Source organism: Monodon monoceros, unplaced genomic scaffold (genome assembly GCF_005190385.1).
Source record: "Monodon monoceros isolate NGI ecotype Baffin Bay Population unplaced genomic scaffold, NGI_Narwhal_1 Super_Scaffold_3, whole genome shotgun sequence".
Taxonomy (NCBI): Eukaryota; Metazoa; Chordata; class Mammalia; order Artiodactyla; family Monodontidae; genus Monodon; species Monodon monoceros.
The window spans coordinates 35821101-35844380 of NW_021703780.1; the positions used below are offsets into that span (position 1 = coordinate 35821101).

Below are 23280 nucleotides of genomic sequence, written 5' to 3' on the forward strand. Positions count from 1 at the left end.
CAGGAAATGCCCTTCAACTTGTGAAATGCCCCCCACCAATTTCCAACAAATGACGAGCAGACTCCTGTTATTAGGACTTAGGGAGTTGGCAGAACGGTGGGGCCATGGGGAGGGTGGTAACTAGATGATATCTTTGTAGGCTTTGCAAAGGTTGATTCGAAGAAGCCTCTGATATGGGCTGCCCTGTATCCCCTGGAAAAACATCACTCCTCTCCAGCTAGTCCTAATCAATGAATAAATCAAAAGTGAAGGGCTTCCCTGGTGGCGCAGTGGTTGAGAGTCCGCCTGCCAATCCAGGGGACACGGGTTCGTGCCCCAGTCCGGGAAAATCCCACATGCCGCGGAGCGGCTGGACCCGTGAGCCTTGGTCGCTGAGCCTGCGCGTCCGGAGCCTGTGCTCCGCAACGGGAGAGGCCGCAACAGTGAGAAGCCTGCGTACCGCAAAAAAAAAAAAAAAGGGTGCTGAAGTTTCTAACCCATATCCGCCCAGCAAAGACATTGCCCATACAATCTCTATGTTTAGACCATATATATGGCCTAGTAAGAGAAGGTGTTCACACATCCAGATATGACATAACTACTGGGTTCTGCCAGATATTGCAGATATGTCACCTCACACCTTTTCTCAGCCTGATACAATGGTTAAGAGCAGAGGCTTTAAGTTCAAGCTCTATAGGTAAAGATAGAATTGAGGTCTCAAGAGAAGTGAAAGTCTGCAATAGCTTTTGTGAGACAGGCAGAAGATAGTAATTAGGAATGAAAAAATAAGTTATAATAAAATGCAGTAGGGCTTCCCTGGTGGCACAGTGGTTGAGAGTCTGCCTGCCGATGCAGGGGACGCGGGTCCTGGAGCCTGTGCTCCGCAACAGGAGGGGCCACAACAGTGAGAGGCCCGCGTAACACAAAAAAATAAAAGAATAAAATAAATAAAGTAAAATAAAATGCAGTAATCCATGAGTAATAGTGGATGAGTCAGATCAATAGTAAGACAAGAGATCTGGAAAAATAATTCTCAGTGATGCTACATAAAGTATGAAATAACTGGAAAGGTACGGTTGGTAGTGGCAACTGTGGCTGCACGACGCTTACCTTCTCCAGTCTTTTGCAGAAAGCTTCAAATTTTCCAAATATATACATTTCTGAAACCTCAAAAGATTTTTCCCCTGAGGATTCTAAAATCTGTTTCCTTGTTTTGTGAAAAGATGTCTGATATTCCTTGAATAGAAAAATGCAGTCCTATGAGAGATTTAAAAGGGGTATAGTACATAGTGAGACACTTGTTTATGAGTGAAAAATTCAAAAATTCTATCCTCACACAAAACTGATCACATCAACCCCTCAATAGGGGCTGCCGCTGTTAACATTAAAAATTCAAGTTCTCTGCCCACACATTGAAAGGCCTATGAAAATCAATACAGTTTTTTTTTTCTATTTTACAATATAGTCTCATCTTCTTTATCCTCAATATTTCCCCTTAACTCTTATCCTTATCAAAGTTACCACATACACTATTTGTTGTCAAGTTTTCATGGCTAATCAGAGCTCCCAGGAGGCCAAAAATTATGTATCAATTCTGTCTATTTTCAATTATCTATCTAGTCAGTTGGCATCTTTTAATCAGCATTATTCACATACAGGTATAAAAAACATAAAGACTGTGCAATACTGATTTATCATCCAACTGTCATTTCTCCATGAGGAGATCATAAAGTCTTTGATGGGTGCATTGCTGAAATCCTAATATTTGACTACAGCTATACCAGGTCAGTTCAACCAGGCTAAAAAAAGAGGACATTGTGGACTTCCCTGGTGGCGCAGTGGTTGAGAGTCCACCTGCCGATGCAGGGGACGTGGGTTCGTGCCCCGGTCCGGGAGGATCCCACATGCCGCGGAGCGGCTGGGCCCGTGAGCCATGGCCGCTGGGCCTGCACGTCTGGAGCCTGTGCTCCGCGGCGGGAGAGGCCACAACAGTGAGAGGCCCGCGTACCGCAAAAAAAATAAAATAAAATAAAGAGGACATTGTCACTAGGCTCCAGTAGGAACTCACTGTCATGTCCAGCTAACCAAACCATCTTAAAAAAAAATAATTTTAAACTTTTTCAAAGCCACCAATGGCCAGTCAAATCTTTAACATAATGCCAGCTCCCTGGTTCTGACTCTTCCAGCTCCCTCTTCACTCTATAAGGACCTTTGTGCTTACATTGGTCCCACTTAGATAATCCAGGATAATCTCTCCATCCTTAATTCCTCCTGTAACCTTAATTCCCCCTTGATATTTAATATAATATATTCACAAATTCCGGGGATTAGGATGTGGACATCTTTATTCTGCCTACCTCAGCCACTAAATCAGAATTTCTGTGAGTGAGGCTCAGGAATCCATACTTTCAACCAGTTGCCCCGGTGATTCCTATAAACATTCAAGCTTATATAACTAGTCTCATACCTACTTCTAGCTATGATACACCTCCCCACCTCTCAATCTCTAAAACAGAATCATTACTCTCTTCGAGGTCACTGATTATTTTTCACTTATTAAACAAAAGTTTAGGGACTTCCCTGGTGGTCCAGTGGTTAAGACTCCAGGCTCCCAATGCAGGGGACCCGGGTTTGATCCCTAGTCAAGGAACTAGATCCTGCATGCTGCAACTAAAAGAATCCAGCATGACACAATGAAGATCTCGCATGTGCCAATAAAGATGCCAGCGCAGCCAAATAAATAAATAAATATTTAAAAAAAAGAAAGTTTCTTGGTGCCTACCATATGTTAGGAACTCCTTGAGATGCTAGGAGTACAGATAAGATCCCTACCCTCCTGGAATATGCCATCTAATAGGAATTACTTTCTATTACTTCTTCTTCACCAACCAATTCCTTCCTGTTGGACAGATAACATCCTGAATAACAATTCTTCTCATTGCTTCCTCCAACTCATCTGAAAATTATTCCCCAAAACTATACAATAAAAGTATCCTGAAAAAATTTCAGATGTAGTAGAAAGCAAGTTAAACTAGAATGCAGAAAACCAAGCTTTCATTTCTAATTCAGTAAGTAAATGGCTAGTGACTTGAAGCATATTAAAACAATTATGAGAATAAATTGCTAAGTTCTATGTCAAGAGTCCTGGTTTCTGCCAATTGGACAATTTGGGAGGAATGATTTCTCACTCCCACTCCCAAAATTAACCCTGGAGAAACTATAGAGGGAAACATGGAATCCAGCAAATAACAATAACAACGAAAACAGAAGTGATAAACTCCTGGGAGGAGGTTGGGTTGTTCTGAATCTGAGGATTGAGTGAGCAAGAATGATTAAGAAAACAGAGAAGATAAGTAATATTGTTAATGAATAAGGGGACATATTACATAACAAGGCAAAGATTAGTAAGAAAATATTATCAACATTATGCCAATAAATTACAAATTTTAGAAAAATTGAAGAAATTCCTCAAAAATATAAACTTACAAAAACTGTCTCAAGAAGAAATAGAAAGAATAGTCAAATAGCTAGTTTTTTTAAATGAAGCAATATGTATTTATAAAACATATATATAAGGGATTAATATCTAGAATATATAAAGAATTCCTCCAGCTCAACAAAAACAGAACCCACTTCAAAAATGAGTAAAGGATTTGAATAGACATGTCTCCAAAGAAGATATACAAATGGCCAATAAGCACATGAAAAGATGCTCAACCATCACTAGCCATTAGGGACATGCAAATCAAAACACAATAAGATACCATTTAGTATGCATTAGGATACCTATTACCAAAAAAAAGAGAAAATAACAAGTATTGGCACGGTGTGGAGAAACTGGAACTCTTGTGCATTGTTGGTGAGAATGTGAAATGGAAGAGCTGCTAGGGAAAACAGTTTGGTGGTTCCACAAAAAGTTAAAAACAGAACTGCCATATGATCCAGCAATTTCACTTCTAGGTATATACCCAAAATAATTGAAAGCAGAGACTCAAAGAGATCATTAAACAGCAATGTTCATAGCAGCATTATTCGCAATAGTCAGAAGGTGGTAACAATCCAAATGTCTATCAAAAGATGAATGAATAAACAAAATGTGGTATATCCATACAATGGGATATTACTCAGCCATAACGAAATGAAATTCTGATACATGCTACATCTTTCAGGTATATTTACTGGATACATTTTCAAAGCTCATTCCAAAAGTTTCTGTGCTTCTGTTGTCAAGAGGTGAAATCTGCACATGGATTTTCAAATTGTTCTGAGGTGTTATATTGACAGTTTGAGGCTCTACTCCACACAGTATGTCATCTTTCTGATGAGGGCCAAGTTTTGGGAGACGGTTCTTTGCCAATAAAATCTTTGGCAGTTCTTTTGACTTCCAGAAGTAGAATGTGTGTTCATGTACTTGGCAATAACTTCCCATCTTGAATTTGTCCCAGCAAGAAAGAGGCTCACAGTTTTAATTAGCAATTGCAGATCAATTCTCTTCTGACAAATTTTTACTGCCATTTCCACCTTCAACAGTTGATGTCTCTGCATTCTTAGATACTTGGCACATACAAGCCTCAATTTCCTCTTTCTCTTTTCTAATTTGCTCATTAATTTCTTCTGTTTTGGCAGAGCAGCAATTCCTGTTTCTTTTGTAGGTGATGCGAATGTTTCATTTAAGTACAGTAAGCTTGCAAGTTCGAGCCTATCGCAAAGTTTTTCCACTTCTTCCATCATTTTAACTGGCTTTATCTCATCATCAGGAAAGTAATTCCAGGTCTTCCATGAACTTTGAAGTTTTTGCTACCTTTCTCTTTTCTTATATAATTGACATATAACATTATATTAGTTTCAGGCGTACAACATAATGATTTGATATTGCCTTTCCCTCTTAATGGCTTTTTTTCCTGGTTATCCTTTTTCTTCTTTGCCAGTAATGCCTTTTGTCTAACTTCCTCTTTCTCCTTACCTATCCAAGCAGCTCCTGATTCACCTCATCTCTGCTTTTCTTTAGCTTCTTCCTTCTTCAATTTTCCTTCAGCTTTTGCTTTTTCCTCTGCTTCTTTCTTGGCTTTTTCTTTTTCTTTGAATTTTTAAAATCCTTGCATCACAGTTATATGCATTATCAACTAACATTCAGTTCATTTTTTCTTTGTGCCCTTGTTGCTCTGTTCTGCTTTTCAATCTCTCTCCTTTCATCAGGACATTCTGCTTTTTTTTCCTTCATTTAAATAAGAAAAATTCTCTCCAATAATAAAAATTACGCCAGCAGGAATAAAATGCCTCTGCATCGTCAAATGATGAATTCATATCACCAAGTTTAGGAACTTTTTCTTTTTTACCACCTGTAATGCATTTCAAACACTTGGGAAAACACTTAGAAGAAATTGTCCTTTGCTTCACTTTTCTAAGGAACTGAGTTATCAAAAGTAAGATCTACACTGTTAATTTCTCCTCTTTTCACTGACTCAGACATTTCATAAGTTTTAGTTATGCAAGTGAAGTTGTCATTATCTCCTTCTATAACTGATTCACCAGCTGCTTTTGGTATTGCTTAGAACCACTGCTTTATGTGCTGCTTTGGTCTCTCTCTGCATAACTTTGTATTTTACATGAACAAATCCAAGAACTGCATAATGATTCTGGTTCTTCCAGTCGTTGAGATCAAGTGTTTTCAGGAAGAGAAACTATCCTAACTGCAATTCCTCATCTTCTGTTTCATTTAAGTACATCTTCTGTTTCCTCTGACAACTCTTTCTTACCCTCTAGTTCCAGAGGACAGAGAGTGGTGATGAGAGTGCTCAGGGCCAACCCTGCAAGCACAGCAGTTCACATCCTAGGTGGAGGGCACTGAGCATCCTTTCTTGCTCTACCGCAACAGTCCCAGCCTCCCACCTAGGCTCTACAAGGCCCAGGAACCAGCACATGAAGAAAGCCAATAACCACTTCCAGATGGAGACTTGCTGGTATGGCCATTTCTTTCAGACTTTCAAAATAACAGATCGCTTTGATTTTCTACAAACTCTTCTAGAGGCTAGAAAAGAGGGAAGTACTTCCTTCCCCTCCTCCAGTCGTACTTATTCTGAGACCTTAGTGCCAGAAACACTAACAAGGACACTATGAGAAAGGAAAAATTACAGGCTATCTCTCTCATGAATATAGTTGCAAAAAGCCCTAAAGAAAACTGTAGCAAAATGAATTTAAGAATGTTTTTAAAAAGATAATTACACCATGATTAAGTTGAGTTTATCCTAGGGATATCAGAATAGTTTCATTTTAGAAAACCTAAAAATGTCACCTATAACATTAATAGATTGAGGAGAAAAATCTTATAAGCTCCTCAAAAAATATGTGCTGAAAAATTTTTTTCAAAACCCATTCATAACTTTTAATAATATCTCCTAGTACTAAAACTAGGAATAAAACTTCCTTGAATCTAATCAATGATGTATTAAAGCATCAAACTAAATGGGGAAATGTTAGAAGCATTTTCTTCCAAAAGAAGATCAGAATCAGATGCCAACTATTACCAGGTCTATTTAAGGATGCATGGCAATCCTAACCAATGCAAAAAGGCAAGAAAATGAAATTAACAGGGGCTGGAGTAAAAGATGGGGGCCAGAGCATATGAAATGGCACATGCGAGGTGTCTGATACAGGCAGCCATGGACAAGATGAGGATTAAATTATGCCCTAACAGGAGCACTAAGCATAAAGGGAAGTAGATAATTTTAATGAAGTTCTTTTTATATGCTCATGCTACTCTGCACCATGTTTTTTCAAAGTTAACATGCTTTGTCAATGAAAAAAGTAAGCGAAAGTGGGCCAGATGGTAAAAGCTTTACTTTATGAAAATAAAAATACTTATACAAACCTGAATTTTCTTTAGTACAACTGGTATTTCCTGATCCCATACATGGTTAGTTCCCCCATCAGAAATATATGCTTTACATGCTGTCACCATTTGATTTGTTACCTAAAATAAATATAAGTCCAGAATAACTATAGGTAGAGAAAGAAATAAAATTTAAGTTTTTTAAATCACAAGCATAAAAATATGATAAATAGAAACCTTATGGAATGAATTAATTACAGAATATAAAAAACAAAGAAATATACATTCCAGGTAAAACAAAGAAAACCCAAAGTCACATTTACCTACTGTATTTAAGTCTACGTCACTGAGGCCATCAATTTCAAAGTCAACTATATTTTCTCTTTGTCTAGTTCTCCTCTAATTAGGTCTTGATCCAGTCCAACTGTGATTCTTCTCCATCCTTCAACATGCAAACTAAATATTAAGTTAACCACCTCTCACATCCCCCAAAATAAAGAAGGAAAAAAAAAAAGCAAGACAGCCACTTAAATGGTCTGGAAGTTAAACCAAGATGGCAGGCTGACACACAGAAATTTTGGAGAATTCCTAAAATATGGAAATCACACAGTACCAAATCTACAGAGAAAAAAAAAGACTAGAGAAAGCCAGAACCCGGTTCTGGAGAAGGTTACTTGAAGGTAGAACAGTTATGGAAATTTTTCAAGATGGGAGACAATGTGAGGTAACCCTCAGTTGTAACCCTGAACACCGAATTTAGAGCAACTTGTACAGCAGGCAACAGCGACATATGCTGAAAGGACAAAGGTATGAGTGTGGACCACAGTCTTCGAGAAGTGTGGCCCAGGTAGCTACTGCACTCCCAGGAGGACATATCAGAGAAAAAGCTATTCTCACTCCCCTCCAAACAGTAAGTTATACTCCTTACTCACAAGAGACAGACAAAATAAACAGAACAGGGAGGCAAATCAGCAGTCTCAAACACAAAGATGGGCAGACAACCAAGAATCACCAAGCAACTGAAGAAAACAAACATGGTAACAGAAGCATTAAATTCAACAAAGAGAGAAAATACAGAAAAGATATATGTAAAATCTTTTAAAATATTTTTTACTAACTAAGTTTATAAGAAAGATATGAGAGGATTTTTACATCATGAAAGAAAAGAACTCGGAAATTGAATTTTTTTTGATGCACCGACCAGCAATTGGGACATAAATGAACAGTCAGTGAGTGAGCTGAAAGGTCAAAGGACAAAGATGGACCCAAAAAAAAAAAAGTTAAGGAACACGGATTTTAGATTCAAGGGGAGAGAATAAATTGAATAGGTGGATAAGAAATAATCAGAGGTAAACAGGAAAACTTCCCAGGAATGAAGAGAGAGGAATGAAACAACCCAGCAAGTATAGAACAAGATAAAGGTAAAAAGAACCACATCACTTTGAAATTTTAGAAGTTCAAGAATGAAAAACAATCCTACAAGCTTCCTGGGAGAATAAAATAGGTTTCCCACAAAGAAAAAAAAATCAGATTAGCAACAAATTTCTTATCAACAATTGTAGATAGTATACAACAGTATCTTTACAGTTCCAGGAAAAAATTATATTGAACTTAAGAATCTCAAACTAACATTTGAGTGGTAAGACAAAATGAAGTGATTTTCAGACATGCAGGAATTCAGGGGGTTCACCACAGAACTACTGAAGAATTTTTTTCAGCAAAAGAAATAATAAATCCAAGGCAGAGGAAGATGTGGAAATCACAAAACAGAGGTGATCAAAAATGCTAGCAATACTTAGATTTTAGTCTGATCACTTGTTGATTCATACACTGAAAACACAGTAACAATAATATGGAACTAGAAATCTCAATGTGGAACATGTAGCAAGGAGGAAGACAAGTGACAGGGAAGAATCCTAAGGTTCTTGCCTTGCTTGGGACATAGACAATGATTAAATCTATTCTTTGATCTAAAAGAAAGTTGAAATGTGACTGTTATGTTCTGCTTGAATCATTTATAAGTAAATTCTACTCCTGTGTTTCTTGGATGATTTTTCCAATTATTTAAAATAATTAATCATATGGCACTAAATGGGAAGACTTTACATAAACCACAATGTGGGTGGGAGTAGCTAAAGAAGCATTATTCTTCCCTTGATCATTATGTAGAGTCCTTCTTTGTTTCTTGTAACAGTCTAGGCACAGTTCTTAGCTCTTATGCAAAACTATTTGGAACAAATAAATTAGAAAATCATCAGTTACTTTTAAACAAAAAACCTGGGGGTTTACCTCTGACAAGCAGAAAGATCCCCTTCAATTAAATACAACTGACTCCAGGCATGCCTTTCTTTTCTTTTCCACAAAGTATGAAAATACAGAACTCTGAGAGGCACCCGAAGTTCCCAATTCCCTTCCCTGGCTCAGAGGGAAAGCACTGTTAACCTTTTCACAGGGTTACAATGTGATTTCTTCCCTTGGAAACTTACCTTGATAAACAATGAGGTCATTCTCTCCGAAGTATTATAATACCTTGACACACTGTGAATCATTTTGATGGCATTTATCAAATTTTGTATCCCATGTGCCATGGAAACCTAAAATTGAAACATATTAAGCATACATTTATATTTTTAATAACCCCTATCCTATAATATTCAAAGCTCTAAACATACATAAAACAGTGTAACATTTTAATCTTAAAAGTCAAATTTTACTAAAAGCAATGTGGTATCCTTGACTGGATACTGAAACAGAGAAAGGACATGAGTTTTGACAAATGTACCAAGGTCATGCAAGATGTTAACAGGAGAAATTAGATGAAAAGAATTCTGTACTATCACGGCAACTTTTCTGTACATGTAAACATAAAATTTTATTTAAAGATAAAATATTGGAGGTGAAAGTGATTTTAAGTATTAATAGCTCAACTTGCTCTTTTTAAGGATGAAGAAACTGATATCTTAAAGGGTAAAGTGACTAATGTATGGCCAGAAAGCTAATTAGAAACAGAGTTCAGACTAGAACTCATTTCCTCATTATTCAACTCAATTCACCTTTCAGCAAACCTACTAAGTACCACGAAGTTCTGAGAATACTGGGAGAATTCCAAATATAAAGAAACTATCCTGGAGGAGGTCAAGGCAGGGTGGAAACGACACACACAAAGAAGTGAAATAAGTAGAACAGCCTAGAGCCATCAAGTAGAACAGCATAGAGCAAAGCAGAGCAAGTGCATCCGAGATATCAAACTATTGCTAATGTATATTGAATGATTACTATGCGCCAGGCACTAGGGGAAGAGCTTCACATATTATCTTGATTTATGTTGACAATGACCATTTTTAAAAATATTTATTTATCTATTTGGTTGCACTGGGTCTTAGTTGCAGCATGCATGTGGGATCTAGTTCCCTGACCAGGCATCGAACCCCAGCCCCCTGCATGGGGAGCATGGAGTCTGATCCACTGCACCACCAGGGAAGTCCCAACAATGACCATTTAAGGCAGGTTTGATTTCATCAGATCTAAAACATCACTGATTGTAAGACTGTACCACTGCTTTACAGTCTACTGAAGAAGGGGAGAAAAATGCTCAAGATGGGGAGTCTAACTCCTACAAAAAACTAAGCCACCAAACTATGCATGAAATTAACAAGCCATGGAGAAAAAGACAGGAATAAAGCCTACCTGTCCCAATCCTGCTCCTTGGGGGAGGGATGGAAAGTAAACTATCCTGAGAATTTGTTCCACAAGCTGGTGCTCGCTCACTGTAGTCTGAATTCACACCCACGGTACCAAAAACAAAACAAACATTAGTTCTTTCCTTCCCCCACAAGGAAAGAACTAATAATCTCAGATGGTATCAAGTCACGTTCACAATGATTCATAAAACCTGACTGACTGTAAGTTGTGCTCTGAATACAGAGATGCTAAAATGTGAAAGAAAAGTCTTAGAATCTATAAAATAAAGTGTTATGATTATTCCCATTTTGCAAATGAGAAAATAGAGATGTAGAGAAGTTAAGTACCTTGTCCAAGGTCCTAGAGCTGTAGCATAACCACAGCTATGTGCCCGAGATTTTGAGATCCTGCTTTTAACCGTGATGTAAATCATAAATCACTATGGAAGAACAACAGAAGGTCAATGGCCTTCCCACCCTCAAGGAGCTAGACTTTTAATTGCTAGGACAATTTAAAATACATAAAAAGATTTTTTAATAGTGGTGGAATAAATAAGCCAGGAAGAGCAACTACTTTTGAGTGTACTATATGTCCTAGTTATGAGGTGTAACCATGACATAATGAAATCAATTTTAGGTGGCTTATGGAAATTAGTATCGTCACTTTGTAGTTAACCCTGTATGTCAGAATTCATATTATACGTGTTATCTGTAGACCAAAAAGATTCTAATAAAAATATGCCTAGAAGGAGTCCCTTCCAGCCTCAATAAGGCAACTCTACAAAGAATGAAAAAGGCCTGGGGACAGTATCAAATGGGCCCACCGGGGAAATACCCTTCATCTGAATTTTAAACATCATTATTTATAATAGTAGCTCCTTGAGTGCACAGTTCTTATCTATACATAGTGTTCGCACATTTTATGCATAAAATATATTAGTCGATATGCCAACAGCACAATATCAAGATGATAAAATGAAACACAAAATTCATAAAATTTTATCAACAAGAAATGGAAGCATGAGTCCTCTACACTTTTCCCGCTCAACTGACAGTTACAAACTAAACAGCAGCTTCTGGTTTATTTTAAGGAGAATAAAGAAAATGAGAAAAAAAGAACTTTTGAATCTACAGAAATAGTTGGTATATGAGGGAGAAGAAATTATAAGACTTAATACTAATGGTACTTCTCTAATTTCAAAAGATAATGTTAGAAACATTCCTACATCAGAGAATGTAAAAAGCTCAATGATAACAATAATAATAAAGTACATGCATCGCTAGAGGATTGAACAAAGTTTTTTAAATTACTAGGATGAAAAGAACTAAAACCAAAACTAAAAGATTTGAAAATTATATGAATTTAAATAAGTCTTTTGAATCAAGAAGTTGAAATTAGTATACCTTAAAATTTACAGGTCTTGGTAACAGCAAAAAGCATTATATCTTTCTTCCAAGTTTACTTTTTATAGTGAAAAGCTTTAAATATATTGTTAAAAGTACAGAGATGTTATAATATTCATATACTTTCTCTTTTTGGCATGTTTATTTTATTTATACAATTTTTAAAGGATATGTATTCTTTTATTATGTTGAGGTACATTCCTTCTATACTCAATTTATTGAGAGCTTTTATCATGAAAGGGTGTTGTATTTTGTCAAATGCTTTTTCTGCATCTATTGAAATAATCATATGATTTTTATCTTTCATTCTATTAATGTGGTGTATCAAATTTATCCATTTGCATATGTTGAACCATCTTTGCATCCCAGGAATAAATCCCCCTTGATCTTAGTGTGTGATCCTTTTAATGTGCCGTGGAATTTGGTTTGCCACTGTTTGTTGAGAATTTCCGCATCTATATTCATCAGGAATATTGACCTGTAATTTTATTTTCTTGAGGTGTTCTTATCTGGCTTTGGTATCAGCGTAATGCTAGTTGGGCACTTTCTTTTGCTCACTCCTGGGTCACTCACTCTAGGGGAAGCGAGTTGTCCTGTGCAAAGGCCCATGTGGTGTGCAATAGAAGTGGACCCTCCCCAGTCAGCCTCCCCTTCAGAAGAGACCACATCCCAAGACAGCAGCTTGACTGCAGCCTCATGAGAGACCCTGAAGCAGAGGTACTCAGCTACGCCATCCCTGAATTCCTGACCTACAAAAACTGTGATATAATAAATGCTTATTGTTTTAAGCCACTCGGTTCTGGGGTAATTTGTTATGAAGCAATGAATAACTAATATATTTGTCTTGCTCAATTCACAAATCAGGTCATAGTTATGATAATGCTATATATTTAAATGTAGGTTAAAATAATAAATATAGTTTATAATTCATTACAGATATATAATAGGAAAAGATATCTTTTAAATAACTTTTTTTCAATATGTTTTACCCAATACACACACATTAAATTCATTTTATGCGCTAATTTTTATTTTATTTTTTTTAACATCTTTATTGGAGTATAACTGCTTTACAATGGTGTGTTAGTTTCTGCTTTATAACAAAGTGTATGCACTAATTTTTTAAACTACACTTTAAAAAGAATACTTACTAGATCACAGTTATAGAGAGGCTGACATACTTTTTCTAGAGTGTACAAATATCTGACATTATCTTTTGATTCATTTGCTGTATCTGTGATTCTTGCATCCAAATCACGCCAATTCTAAGAAAAGAAAGTATAAGAGTCCTATGAAACATCCAAATATATCACTGTGCTACGGTTTAATCATGAAATTCAAGCTGTCTTCCCTAATCATACATATACTAAAAGAGTAGATACTTAAATGTGATTGATATTTTTTTTATATTATTTAAGACTTAAAGTTATTATAAAAACCTTAAGTGACTTACTAAAACTGAAGGCTCATTCTGTTTGTAATTAACATTCTGTCTATTGGCTTAAACCAGACCTGCTTCTACCTGGAGTGACTTTTCTAGGTTAGAAAAGTGACATTACATTATTCTGGGTCTTCAGGAAAGAAAATATTCCATCAGCAAAGTGTATTTTTCATATCCAGAAATAATGTGCAGAGATGTTCAGGGACCATGGCGGTTTGCCTCATCCACCATACATAACAATTGATTAATAGCCATAGTAATAAAGGACTACTAGAATCAGAACAAAACAATATCTGAAACTTTCTGAATGAGGGAAAGATATAAACAATTCTCAGGAGAATAAATGCAAATAGCAAACAAACTTTAAAAGATGCTCAACTTCATTATTAATAAGGAAAAGGCAAAATACAACAAGCTATTTTCCACATGTTGGACAGGCAAACAAAAATTTTTAACTGATAATAAGTATTAACAAAGTTGTGGAGTATACACCCTAGGGAAATACTTGCTTGTAGGCATGTAGAGGCTTTAACTGTAGTAATGTTTGTGAACGCATAGAAAAGGAACAATTTTCCTCAAAAAGTTAAACACAGAGTTACCATTTGAGCCAGAAATTCCACTCCCAGGTATATACAAGAAAAATGACAACATATGTCCACACAAGAACGTGTACAAGGGGCTTCCCTGGTGGCGCAGTAGTTGAGAGTCCACCTGCCGATGCAGGGGACACGGGTTCGTGCCCCGGTCCGGGAAGAGCCCACATGCCGTGAAGCGGCTGGGTCCGTGAGCCATGGCCGCTGGGCCTGCGCGTCCGGAGCCTGTGGTCCGCGGCGGGAGAGGCCACGGCAGTGAGAGGCCCGCATACCGCAAAAAAAAAAAGAACGTGTACAAGAATGTTCACAGCAGCATTATTCATAATAGCCAAAAAATAGAGATAATGCAAATATCCATAAACTGATAAACAAAATGTGGTGTTATCTATAAAATGGAACATTATTCAGCTGTGAAAAGGAATAATTACTGATACATACTACAACATGGATAAACCTTGAAAACATTATGCCAAGTGAAACAAACCAGTAACAAAAGACCACATATTATATGATTCCATTTATATGAAATGTCCAAAACAAGCAAGTCTATAGAGATAAAAAGTGGATTGGTGGTTACTTAGGGCTAGAATGAGGGGAAGGAGACAGAGGGAGATGGGAGGTAATAGCTAAAGAGTACAGGGTTTCTTTTTGAGGTGATAAAATGTTCTAAAATTGATTGTGGTGATGGTTGCACAACTCTGTGAATGTACTAAAAACCACTGAATTTTGCTCCTTAAATGGCAGAAATGAGTAATATGTGAATTATATCTCAAGACTGTTGAAAAAAAGAAAGGAAACAATTTGTCTAAAAACAAGAAAATGATTAAATAAAACCTGATGCATTAACATTATGGAAAACGAAATAGCCTGATCTGATAGGTATAACTCTCCAAGATATGCTGTTGGGGGGACCAGGGAGTTAAAGAAAAATAGAGTATGATGATGCCATGTAATTTTAAAAATTTAGAAACACAAAACAAATATATATATATATATATATATATATATATTTTTAAAGGAAGAAACAGAAAAGGACCTGGAGAGAATCAAGCTAAACTGTTAATAAATATGACCTCTAGGAAAGGAGATGGAATAGTGGGGATGAGATGTAAGATAGAGGACATTTTTGCTTTTGACTTTCTATATAGTCCTCTAATTCAATAAGCCTCTATTGATTTACAATTTCAAAAACAATTTAAAAATAAATAGCAATCACCCCATAGTAGTACTGTCAAAATTGGTGTGTGAAATATTGAGAAATAAATTTTCATTTCTATACTTCCTTTTCCTCTTCTGGAAGTAACGATGGTACAAGAGAAAGACTTACTCAAAGTTTTAACACTTCTAAATACATGGTGCAAAGTATATGATGCGAAGAAGCGGTTCAAGAACGGTAATTTTCCAGTTGGTTGCTCTGAAGTAAACTTTAAAATACAAGGCCTTTTACCTTTAAGAGTTTGGAGTGTGCAACATTAAGCACATTTATAACAGCCTTACAACTTGGCCCTTTAATCTGTTCAATGATATAACTGAATTTGGCTGACATGCGTTTCCAGTGTTCCAGTTCAGTGAGAGGACCTGAGTCATCAGCTTCTTTTCTCATCTGCACACTTTCAATAAGTACCTGCAATCAGAAAAGTTCACAGAGTATAGAAACGTTACTTTCTTCTTTTAGAACCTCATTATTTGCACCTTTTCAAAGAAAGTTAAAAGTACAAATAACATCCAACACTGAACAATATTAAGAACTCTTAGCAAACTAAGACTAGAAGAGAATTTCTTTACCATGATAATTAGTACCTGCCAAAAGTCTGCAGCAAACATCATACTTGTTTTATATGTATATTATAATTTTTAAACATCTTTATGGGAGTATAATTGCTTTACAATGGTGTGCTGGTTTCTGCTGTATAACAAAGTGAATCAGCTATACATATACATATGTTCCCATATCTCCTCCTGCTTGTGTCTCCCTCCCACCCTCCCTATCCCACCCCTCTAGGTGGTCACAAAGCACCGAGCTGATCTCCCTGTGCTATGTGGCTGCTTCCCACTAGCTATTTTACATTTGGTAGTGTATATATAAGTCCATGCCACTCTCTCACTTTGTCCCAGCTTACCCTTCCCCCTCCCCGTGTCCTCAAGTCCATTCTCTATGTCTGCATCTTTATTCCTGTCCTGCCCCTAGGTTCTTTAGAACCTTTTTTTTTTTAGATTCCACATATATGTGTTAGCATACGGTATTTGTTTTTCTCTTTCTGACTTACTTCACACTGTATGACAGACTCTAGGTCCATCCACCTCACTACAAATAACTCAATTTTGTTTCTTTTTATGGCTGAGTAATATTCCATTGTATATAAGTGACACATCTTCTTTATCCATTCATCTGTCGATGGACACTTAGGTTGCTACCATGTCCTGGCTATTGTAAACAGAGCTACAATGAACATTGTGGTACATGACTCTTTTTGAATTATGGTTTTCTCAGGGTATATGCCCAGTAGTGGGATGGCTGGGTCATATGACAGTTCTATTTTTAGTTTTGTAAGGAACCTCCATACTTTTCTCCAGAGTGGCTGTATCAATTTACATTCCCACCAACAGGGCAAGAGGGTTCCCTTTTCTCCACACCCTCTCCAGCATTTATTGTTTCTAGATTTTTTTGATGATGGCCATTCTGACTAGTGTGAGGTGATACCTCATTGTAGTTTTGATTTGCATTTCTCTAATGATTAGTGATGTTGAGCATCCTTTCATGTGTTTGTTGGCAATCTGTATATCTTCTTGGGAGAAATGTCTATTTAGGTCTTCTGCCCATTTTTGGATTGAGTTGTTTGTTTTTTTGATATTGAGCTGCATGAGCTGCTTGTAAATTTTGGAGATTAATCCTTGGTCAGTTGCTTCATTTGCAAATATTTTCTCCCATTCTGAGGATTGTCTTTTCATCTTGTTTATGGTTTCCTTTGCTGTGCAAAAGCTTCTAAGTTTCATTAGGTCCCATTTGTTTATTTTTGTTTTTATTTCCATTTCTCTAGGAGATGGGTCAAAAAGGATCTTGCTGTGATTTAAAACATCATACTTAAAGATGAAATTTTAGAAAATACCACTTGAAAACCAAAGACAAGACAATTTTGCCACTATCACCACCTACTTCTATTCAACCAGGTCATGGAGATCATAGCACAAGGTAAGGAAAGTAAACAAAAGGTATAAGAATTGGAAATAAAAAAACAATGGCATTATCATGGAGGGGATGGTTGGCCACATTTTAAAAATTCAAGAATATCTAAAGACAAACTTTTACAATTAATAAAAGTGAATAATTCAGTAAGGTTTGGGGCTGTATATATAAATATCAGTAGCATTTCTTTACAAGCCATCTAGCAATCTGAAAATGTAATTTCTAAAATGATAGTATTTGCTATAACAAATAATAACAATGTAAGATATCTAGAGATTAACAAAAAATGTACAAGACCTTTTTGGAGAAAATTAGAAAACTTACTTTCAGCACACAAAAGAAGGCCTAAATCAGTGGAGAAATACACCACATTCATGGATGGAAAAATTCAACAATATAAAGATGGAAATTTTCTCTAAATTAATGAAATGAAATTTATTTCATTCAATGAAATTTCCAGTCAAAATCTCAACAAGGTTTTCTTTTCATGATACTTAGTGAACTAGTCTTTTTTTTTTTGCGGTACGCAGGCCTCTCACTGTTGTGGCCCCTCCTGTTGCAGAGCACAGGCTCCGGACGCGCAGGCTCAGCGGCCATGGCTCATGGGCCCAGCCGCTCCACGGCATGTGGGATCTTCCCGGACCGGGGCACGAACCCGTGTCCCCTGCACCTGCAGGCAGACTCTCAACCACTGCACCACCCGGGAAGCCCCAGCAAACTAGTCTTAAAATTAATTTGGAAGAACAATCAACCAGAAATAATCAATGCAATTTTGAAGAAAAATAATGAAAGGGACTTGCCATACCAAACATTGATTTAGTAAAAAGCAACATAAATTAAAGCAGTATGGTATGAGTACAAAAAACAAATAAGTAAACAGGTGGGATAGATAAAGGGGTCTAGAAACTTGATAGATATTACAAATTTGCTGGTAAAGAATGGACTACTAAATACACTTCTGAGACAATTGGCTAACCATATGGAAAAAGACAAAATTAGATTCCTACCTCACATTATACACACACAAAAATAATTCCAGAAAGATTAAAAACCTAAATGGTAAAACATTTAAAGAAAATATAGGAGATGGGGGTAAAACTATAAAGGAAAGCATGGAACTGAACATCATAATTGCCAAGAAAATGGTTACCACTAGGGAGAAGAAAAGGGAGTTAAAATTGGGAGGAAAAATGCATGGAGATTGCAAGGTGCTGGTAATGCTCTATGTCTTGTGCAAAAGTTACACAGCTGTTAATTTTACAATAATTTATTTTATTTTTATTCATTTGTTGTTCATTTCTGTATATTTCAGTATTTAAAATAAATAAATAATTTAGGAGAATATCTTCACAACACTGGAGTAGGAAAGTGTTTCCAAAATACAAAAAGCACAAAGCTTCTAGTCACCGGAGGTAACTAAATTGAGGCTGGATTACCATTTTTAAAGACATTTACATTAAAATGTAAAACTTCCACATGACTAAAGACACCAATACTAAATGAAAATGCAGGACACAATGGGGACCAACAAAAGATTAACAGGCGGAAAATATTCAAACTCCAACAATTCAGTTAAGATATCATCAAGCAATCTGAAAGAAAACTAGGTAAAGGATATGAACAGGCAATTCAACAAGGAGGAAATCTAAATAGCCATTAAACGTCCACAGCCTCAACAGTGTTCAGGGTAATGCAAAATAAACCAAGATACCATTTCACATCCAACATACTGGCATCCATTAAAAATCCAACAGTCCCAAGTGTAACGAAAGATATGAAGACATGGGAACTCCCATTTACTTCTGTAAAAAAATATAAGTTAATATAACCACTATTTGGAGGACCTTGTAGTACCCAATAAAAAATCTATACTACTTCTCTCAGCCATTCCCTGGGAAACTCTTGAACATGTGCAAACGAGACCAGAATAAACATATTCATTGAAGATGTATTATTATTGTTTGTAACAGGAAAAAAAGTAGAAACAACTGCTTTCTGAAGGAGCAGGTGAGTTCTCTACCTCCTTAAACAGAGGATACTAGACATAATTTGAATGTCTCCTAAATGTCTGGAAATCTACAGAATAAACGGATTCTCTCATAGAGGAATACCAGACAATAGTTAAGTGAATGAATTAAATTTACTTATACCAACATGGATGAAAGAGAATGTTAAATAAGAAAAAAAAGACTGTAAAAGGATACCATTTATGTAAAGATTTTAAACACAAATATATATTCTGTATTTTCACATATATAATTTATTTATATATAATATAAAGCTTATAAATATGCAAATGCAATAAAAGTATAAAACTTTCAGGGGAATGGAGGAGACAATAACATCAGAATGGTGGTAATATACAGGGAGGGAGAGGAAAGGGTTGGAGGATTTAGTGAAAATAAGAGATCTGAAGCAAAAATAGCAAATGGTTAGTATCTGTTTAATCTCAGTGGTACTTACAGGGGTGTTTCTTATTTTCTGTACATTTTTTATGCTTATAACTTTTCATAACTACAATCGTGATGGAATTAAGAATACAAATGAGTCAAAATACACAGTTGATTTTTCAAACCTATGAAGCTTCTCTCTTTAATCCATGAAATGCTTGTAATTTTAACCATGGTTTATGGAACTCTTTCCTAATCTTATTATAAGTTTCTCCACCTCCTTAAATAAAGGATATAGACATAATTTAAACTTTTCTTAGTGGCTGAAAGTCTATATAATTTGAATCACTGAATTAAAGAATGAAAATGGACCTTAAAATTAACTAAATCAAGCAACACTTTTGATGTTTAATTCCTGCTACAACATTATTCATAGATGATAATCCAACCTCAAATCGGATACTTTCAGGGATACAAAACATTCCATTTTCCGGTGGGGGCGGAATTCTGTGAGAAAGTGATCCTAATAAAATCTCCCTCCTTATAACCATCACACTCCACTCTTAATTCTGCCTGTTAGGGCCATTACAGTACAAGTTTAAGTCCACATGAAATACCATCAAATATTTGAAGACATCACGTCACTCCTAGGTCCCCTTCTTTTTCAGGTCAAATATGTCCACGTACTTTCTTTGAATGACATTGTTCATATCCTTGGCCAAGTTTTCTCTGAAATGCCCATTTCTTAATGATTTATAGCCGTTCTTTACAAATTATGGATACTAACTCTGTTACATATGCTGATAATATTTTCTCCCAGAAGGTCAATTTTCTTCTAATGTTGCTTACAGTGATTTCTGCCATATGGATCTTACATTAATTTGTTTATATAGTCATATATATGTCAGGTTTTTCCTTTCATGGCTTCTGGGGTTTGTATCTTAATAAGATATTAATATAGTTCTCCATTATGTTCTGATTCAAGTATATTTTTTGTTCTATTTTTCACATTACTTTTTTAAGGCTGGATTCGTTCACTCAACATGTTTTTGAGATTCATCCATGTTGTTGCATGTAACTCTTTTTTTAGTTTTAGCTTTCATATTTATGTCTATGATCCATCTTGAATTAATTTTTGTGTATGACAAGAGGTCAAGGTTTATTTTAGATGTAATATTTTTTAAAGAAGTCTCCCATTTCTTGCACTGATTCTGCTTAACTGGAGACCATTTGCTACAATTGCCCAACATGATTTTCCTTTTTTTTTTTTGGCTGTGCGGCTTACAGGATTGTGGGATCTTAGTTCTTAGTTCCCCAACCAATGTGAAAGCGCAGAGTCCTAATCACTGGACCACCAGGGAATTCCCCCCAACTTTTCTTATTTCAAGTTGCCTAATCTCCTTAGGTTAAGCTATTTCTTTTGCTTGCTCATTTTTATAAAAGAAGATCTATTTTGATTGATCATGATAATTGGAGGAGATCTCCTCAGCCACTGTGTAGGACACAGCTTGAATTCCACAATGGCTTACAACTCCCTCTTCCTATGCCAACTGGCATAGTAGGCAGCTGCAGGAGTCCTTGGTGGACAATTACTTCGAGTACCTAGGGACACCTGGGAGCAAATTTTGTGGCCAGCACTCCAGGCCTTGATGGAGTTTCCAAAGTCCTCCAATTTTTCCACTCCAACTACACCTCCCTCCTTCTAACAGTTCTAAGAGAGGTAAAATCAGAAATGTTTTTCTCTAACTCTTGCTTGCTCAAGATTTTTCTCCCCTAGTCCTCATTCAACTGAAGATTTTCTTCTCCAGTTTCACTGTCCTGTGCCCACGAACTAGAGATCTGTGAGTTGGCTTCTAGAGTCCTCTTTCTGTTTAGAGCAATTACCTAATAACTGGTTGTGGTCAACGTTTGTAGTGTAAGTTGGCACCTCTCAGAATGTTGACATATACCGCATTCCTATCACTGCTTTTCTTACTGCCAGAGAAAATGTATTTGGCCAGAGAGCTGCAGACTTGCCACTGCAGTACTGATAGGAATGAGCCTAGTTTGAACCTCTCTGTCAACACAGACAATTCCATTGATCAAGCAAGAGGTATTTATTAAGTGTCTAGCATTGTGGCTATAGTCTCTTCACTGTGTACTTTTCCTCTCTCTCTAATGAAGAGCATAAACAATACATAAGATATTGGAGATAAATGCTGGCTATTTCTGTTTCTTCATTATTCCATTCTCAAGCCATAATGTTATGGTTTCCTCCTTAAAGTGGGAAATATCTTAAAGTTGATATTAAGTGGTCCAAAGAGAACAATGATTTTGCACTAGAATCAAAAATAGGTTGAATTTCATAGTAGAATCTGGAAGGCTCCTCTTCCCTTTACTTTTAGGGACAAAATGCAGTGACTAGGACACAGATAAGAACTATGACTCATATCTGGTGAAATCACTCAGGTCGGCTCACCTGTTCAATCTGTCTGTACCATATCATCAGCACGTCCTCTAGCTGACGAACAGTTTCTGAATTGCTAGCTGCAAGTGTCACTTCTTCAAAGGTATGCAGTTTGGAAAAATCAACATTGTCTATCTTCTTTAACTTAACTGTTCCCTCAATACTTATTCTAGCACCTAAAAGGGAAAAAATAATATTGACAAGAGGTGTTTAATGTCAATCCATTAAATGCCAATGTGTGGTTTCAAGCTGTAATTACTAAAATGTTAGAGATCTAACACTTTATAGAAATATAATTCTAGTTGATCATTAGACTGTGACTATGATTTATTAATAAAATTGCATATTTTAACAATATGAAATAATATAATTTATATTTTAAAAAGAGTTCATCGTAATGTATATATTTTTAAATATGGTAAAAATTTTCTCAAATAATATAGGAAGAGAATCCTCCTTCTACAATGGGAGATATAAAAGAAAATGTATCTTATGCCTTCAGAGATCCGTGGAAAGAGAAGTTCTAATGATTTGATATCTTATCTCTAGGTCTCATAATTGCTTTGATTAACATCTTCTATTAAGATGGAAATGTTTTCTCTAATGCTTATTTTTAATATCTTATAGTTAATTTGCTCATTTGTAGTAACTGATTAAACATTAAATACTATACTTACCATCTAAAGATGAAAGGTATCTGCTGATGGTTTCAGTGAAAATGTGTTTTTCAGATTCTCCTTGCTGGGACTGGTTTAAAGCACCCCAATTATTTGTTGCAAGAATAGCTGGTAGAAATATATTTGCCAGCATATTCCTAATCCCAACTAGGAGTCCTTCTGATACGTCCAGAAAAGTAAATAGCACTTCCTAAAAGGGTAGTGTTCACATGTTATTTTACATGCTGATCCCATTAAAGAACTGAAAATCATAACCTATTTTACATTACAATAAGTATAGACAATATATCTTATAAACTATTAGGAAAACTTAAGTGGTGAATATTAAGGTTCTAAAATCAACAAACTTATGTTCTGCCCACACTTAACCATTCACATACTTGCTCATCAAGTAAACACTTTCCCTGGTGCTTTAATTTCTGCATAGGGAAGGAGATATGGCCTGGAGTCCATATAATGTGAGGGAAATGAAACTGAGCCTCCTACATAAAGAAGGTTCTAGGTGGACAGTTGCCCTGTCCATGAAAAGGGGACGAGAAAAACTCTGTCAGTTGAGGTAAAAAGCAATGAAACTAGCCCTCTGCCCAGAAATTTGTATGGAAAAAACATTGGTCAAAGGGTACTAACTTCCAGTTATAAGATGAATAAGTTCTGGGG

At 36.1% G+C, this 23280-nt stretch overlaps 1 protein-coding gene and 1 pseudogene across 1 annotated transcript in view; both read right to left on the minus strand.

The window, feature by feature from the left end:
• The window catches only part of DNAH8 (dynein axonemal heavy chain 8), a 323816-nt gene that overhangs the window by 283075 nt on the left and 17461 nt on the right, over window positions 1-23280 (minus strand). The window contains exons 6-12 of the mRNA XM_029243162.1: window positions 22624-22813; window positions 21959-22122; window positions 15374-15550; window positions 13044-13157; window positions 9295-9402; window positions 6848-6949; window positions 1090-1236 (exon numbers count right to left, since the gene is read on the minus strand). Coding sequence (XP_029098995.1) covers window positions 1090-1236; window positions 6848-6949; window positions 9295-9402; window positions 13044-13157; window positions 15374-15550; window positions 21959-22122; window positions 22624-22813 — 1002 coding nt within the window. The remainder of the gene's footprint in view (window positions 1-1089; window positions 1237-6847; window positions 6950-9294; window positions 9403-13043; window positions 13158-15373; window positions 15551-21958; window positions 22123-22623; window positions 22814-23280) is intronic.
• Window positions 2850-5705, minus strand: LOC114907040 (annotated as a pseudogene).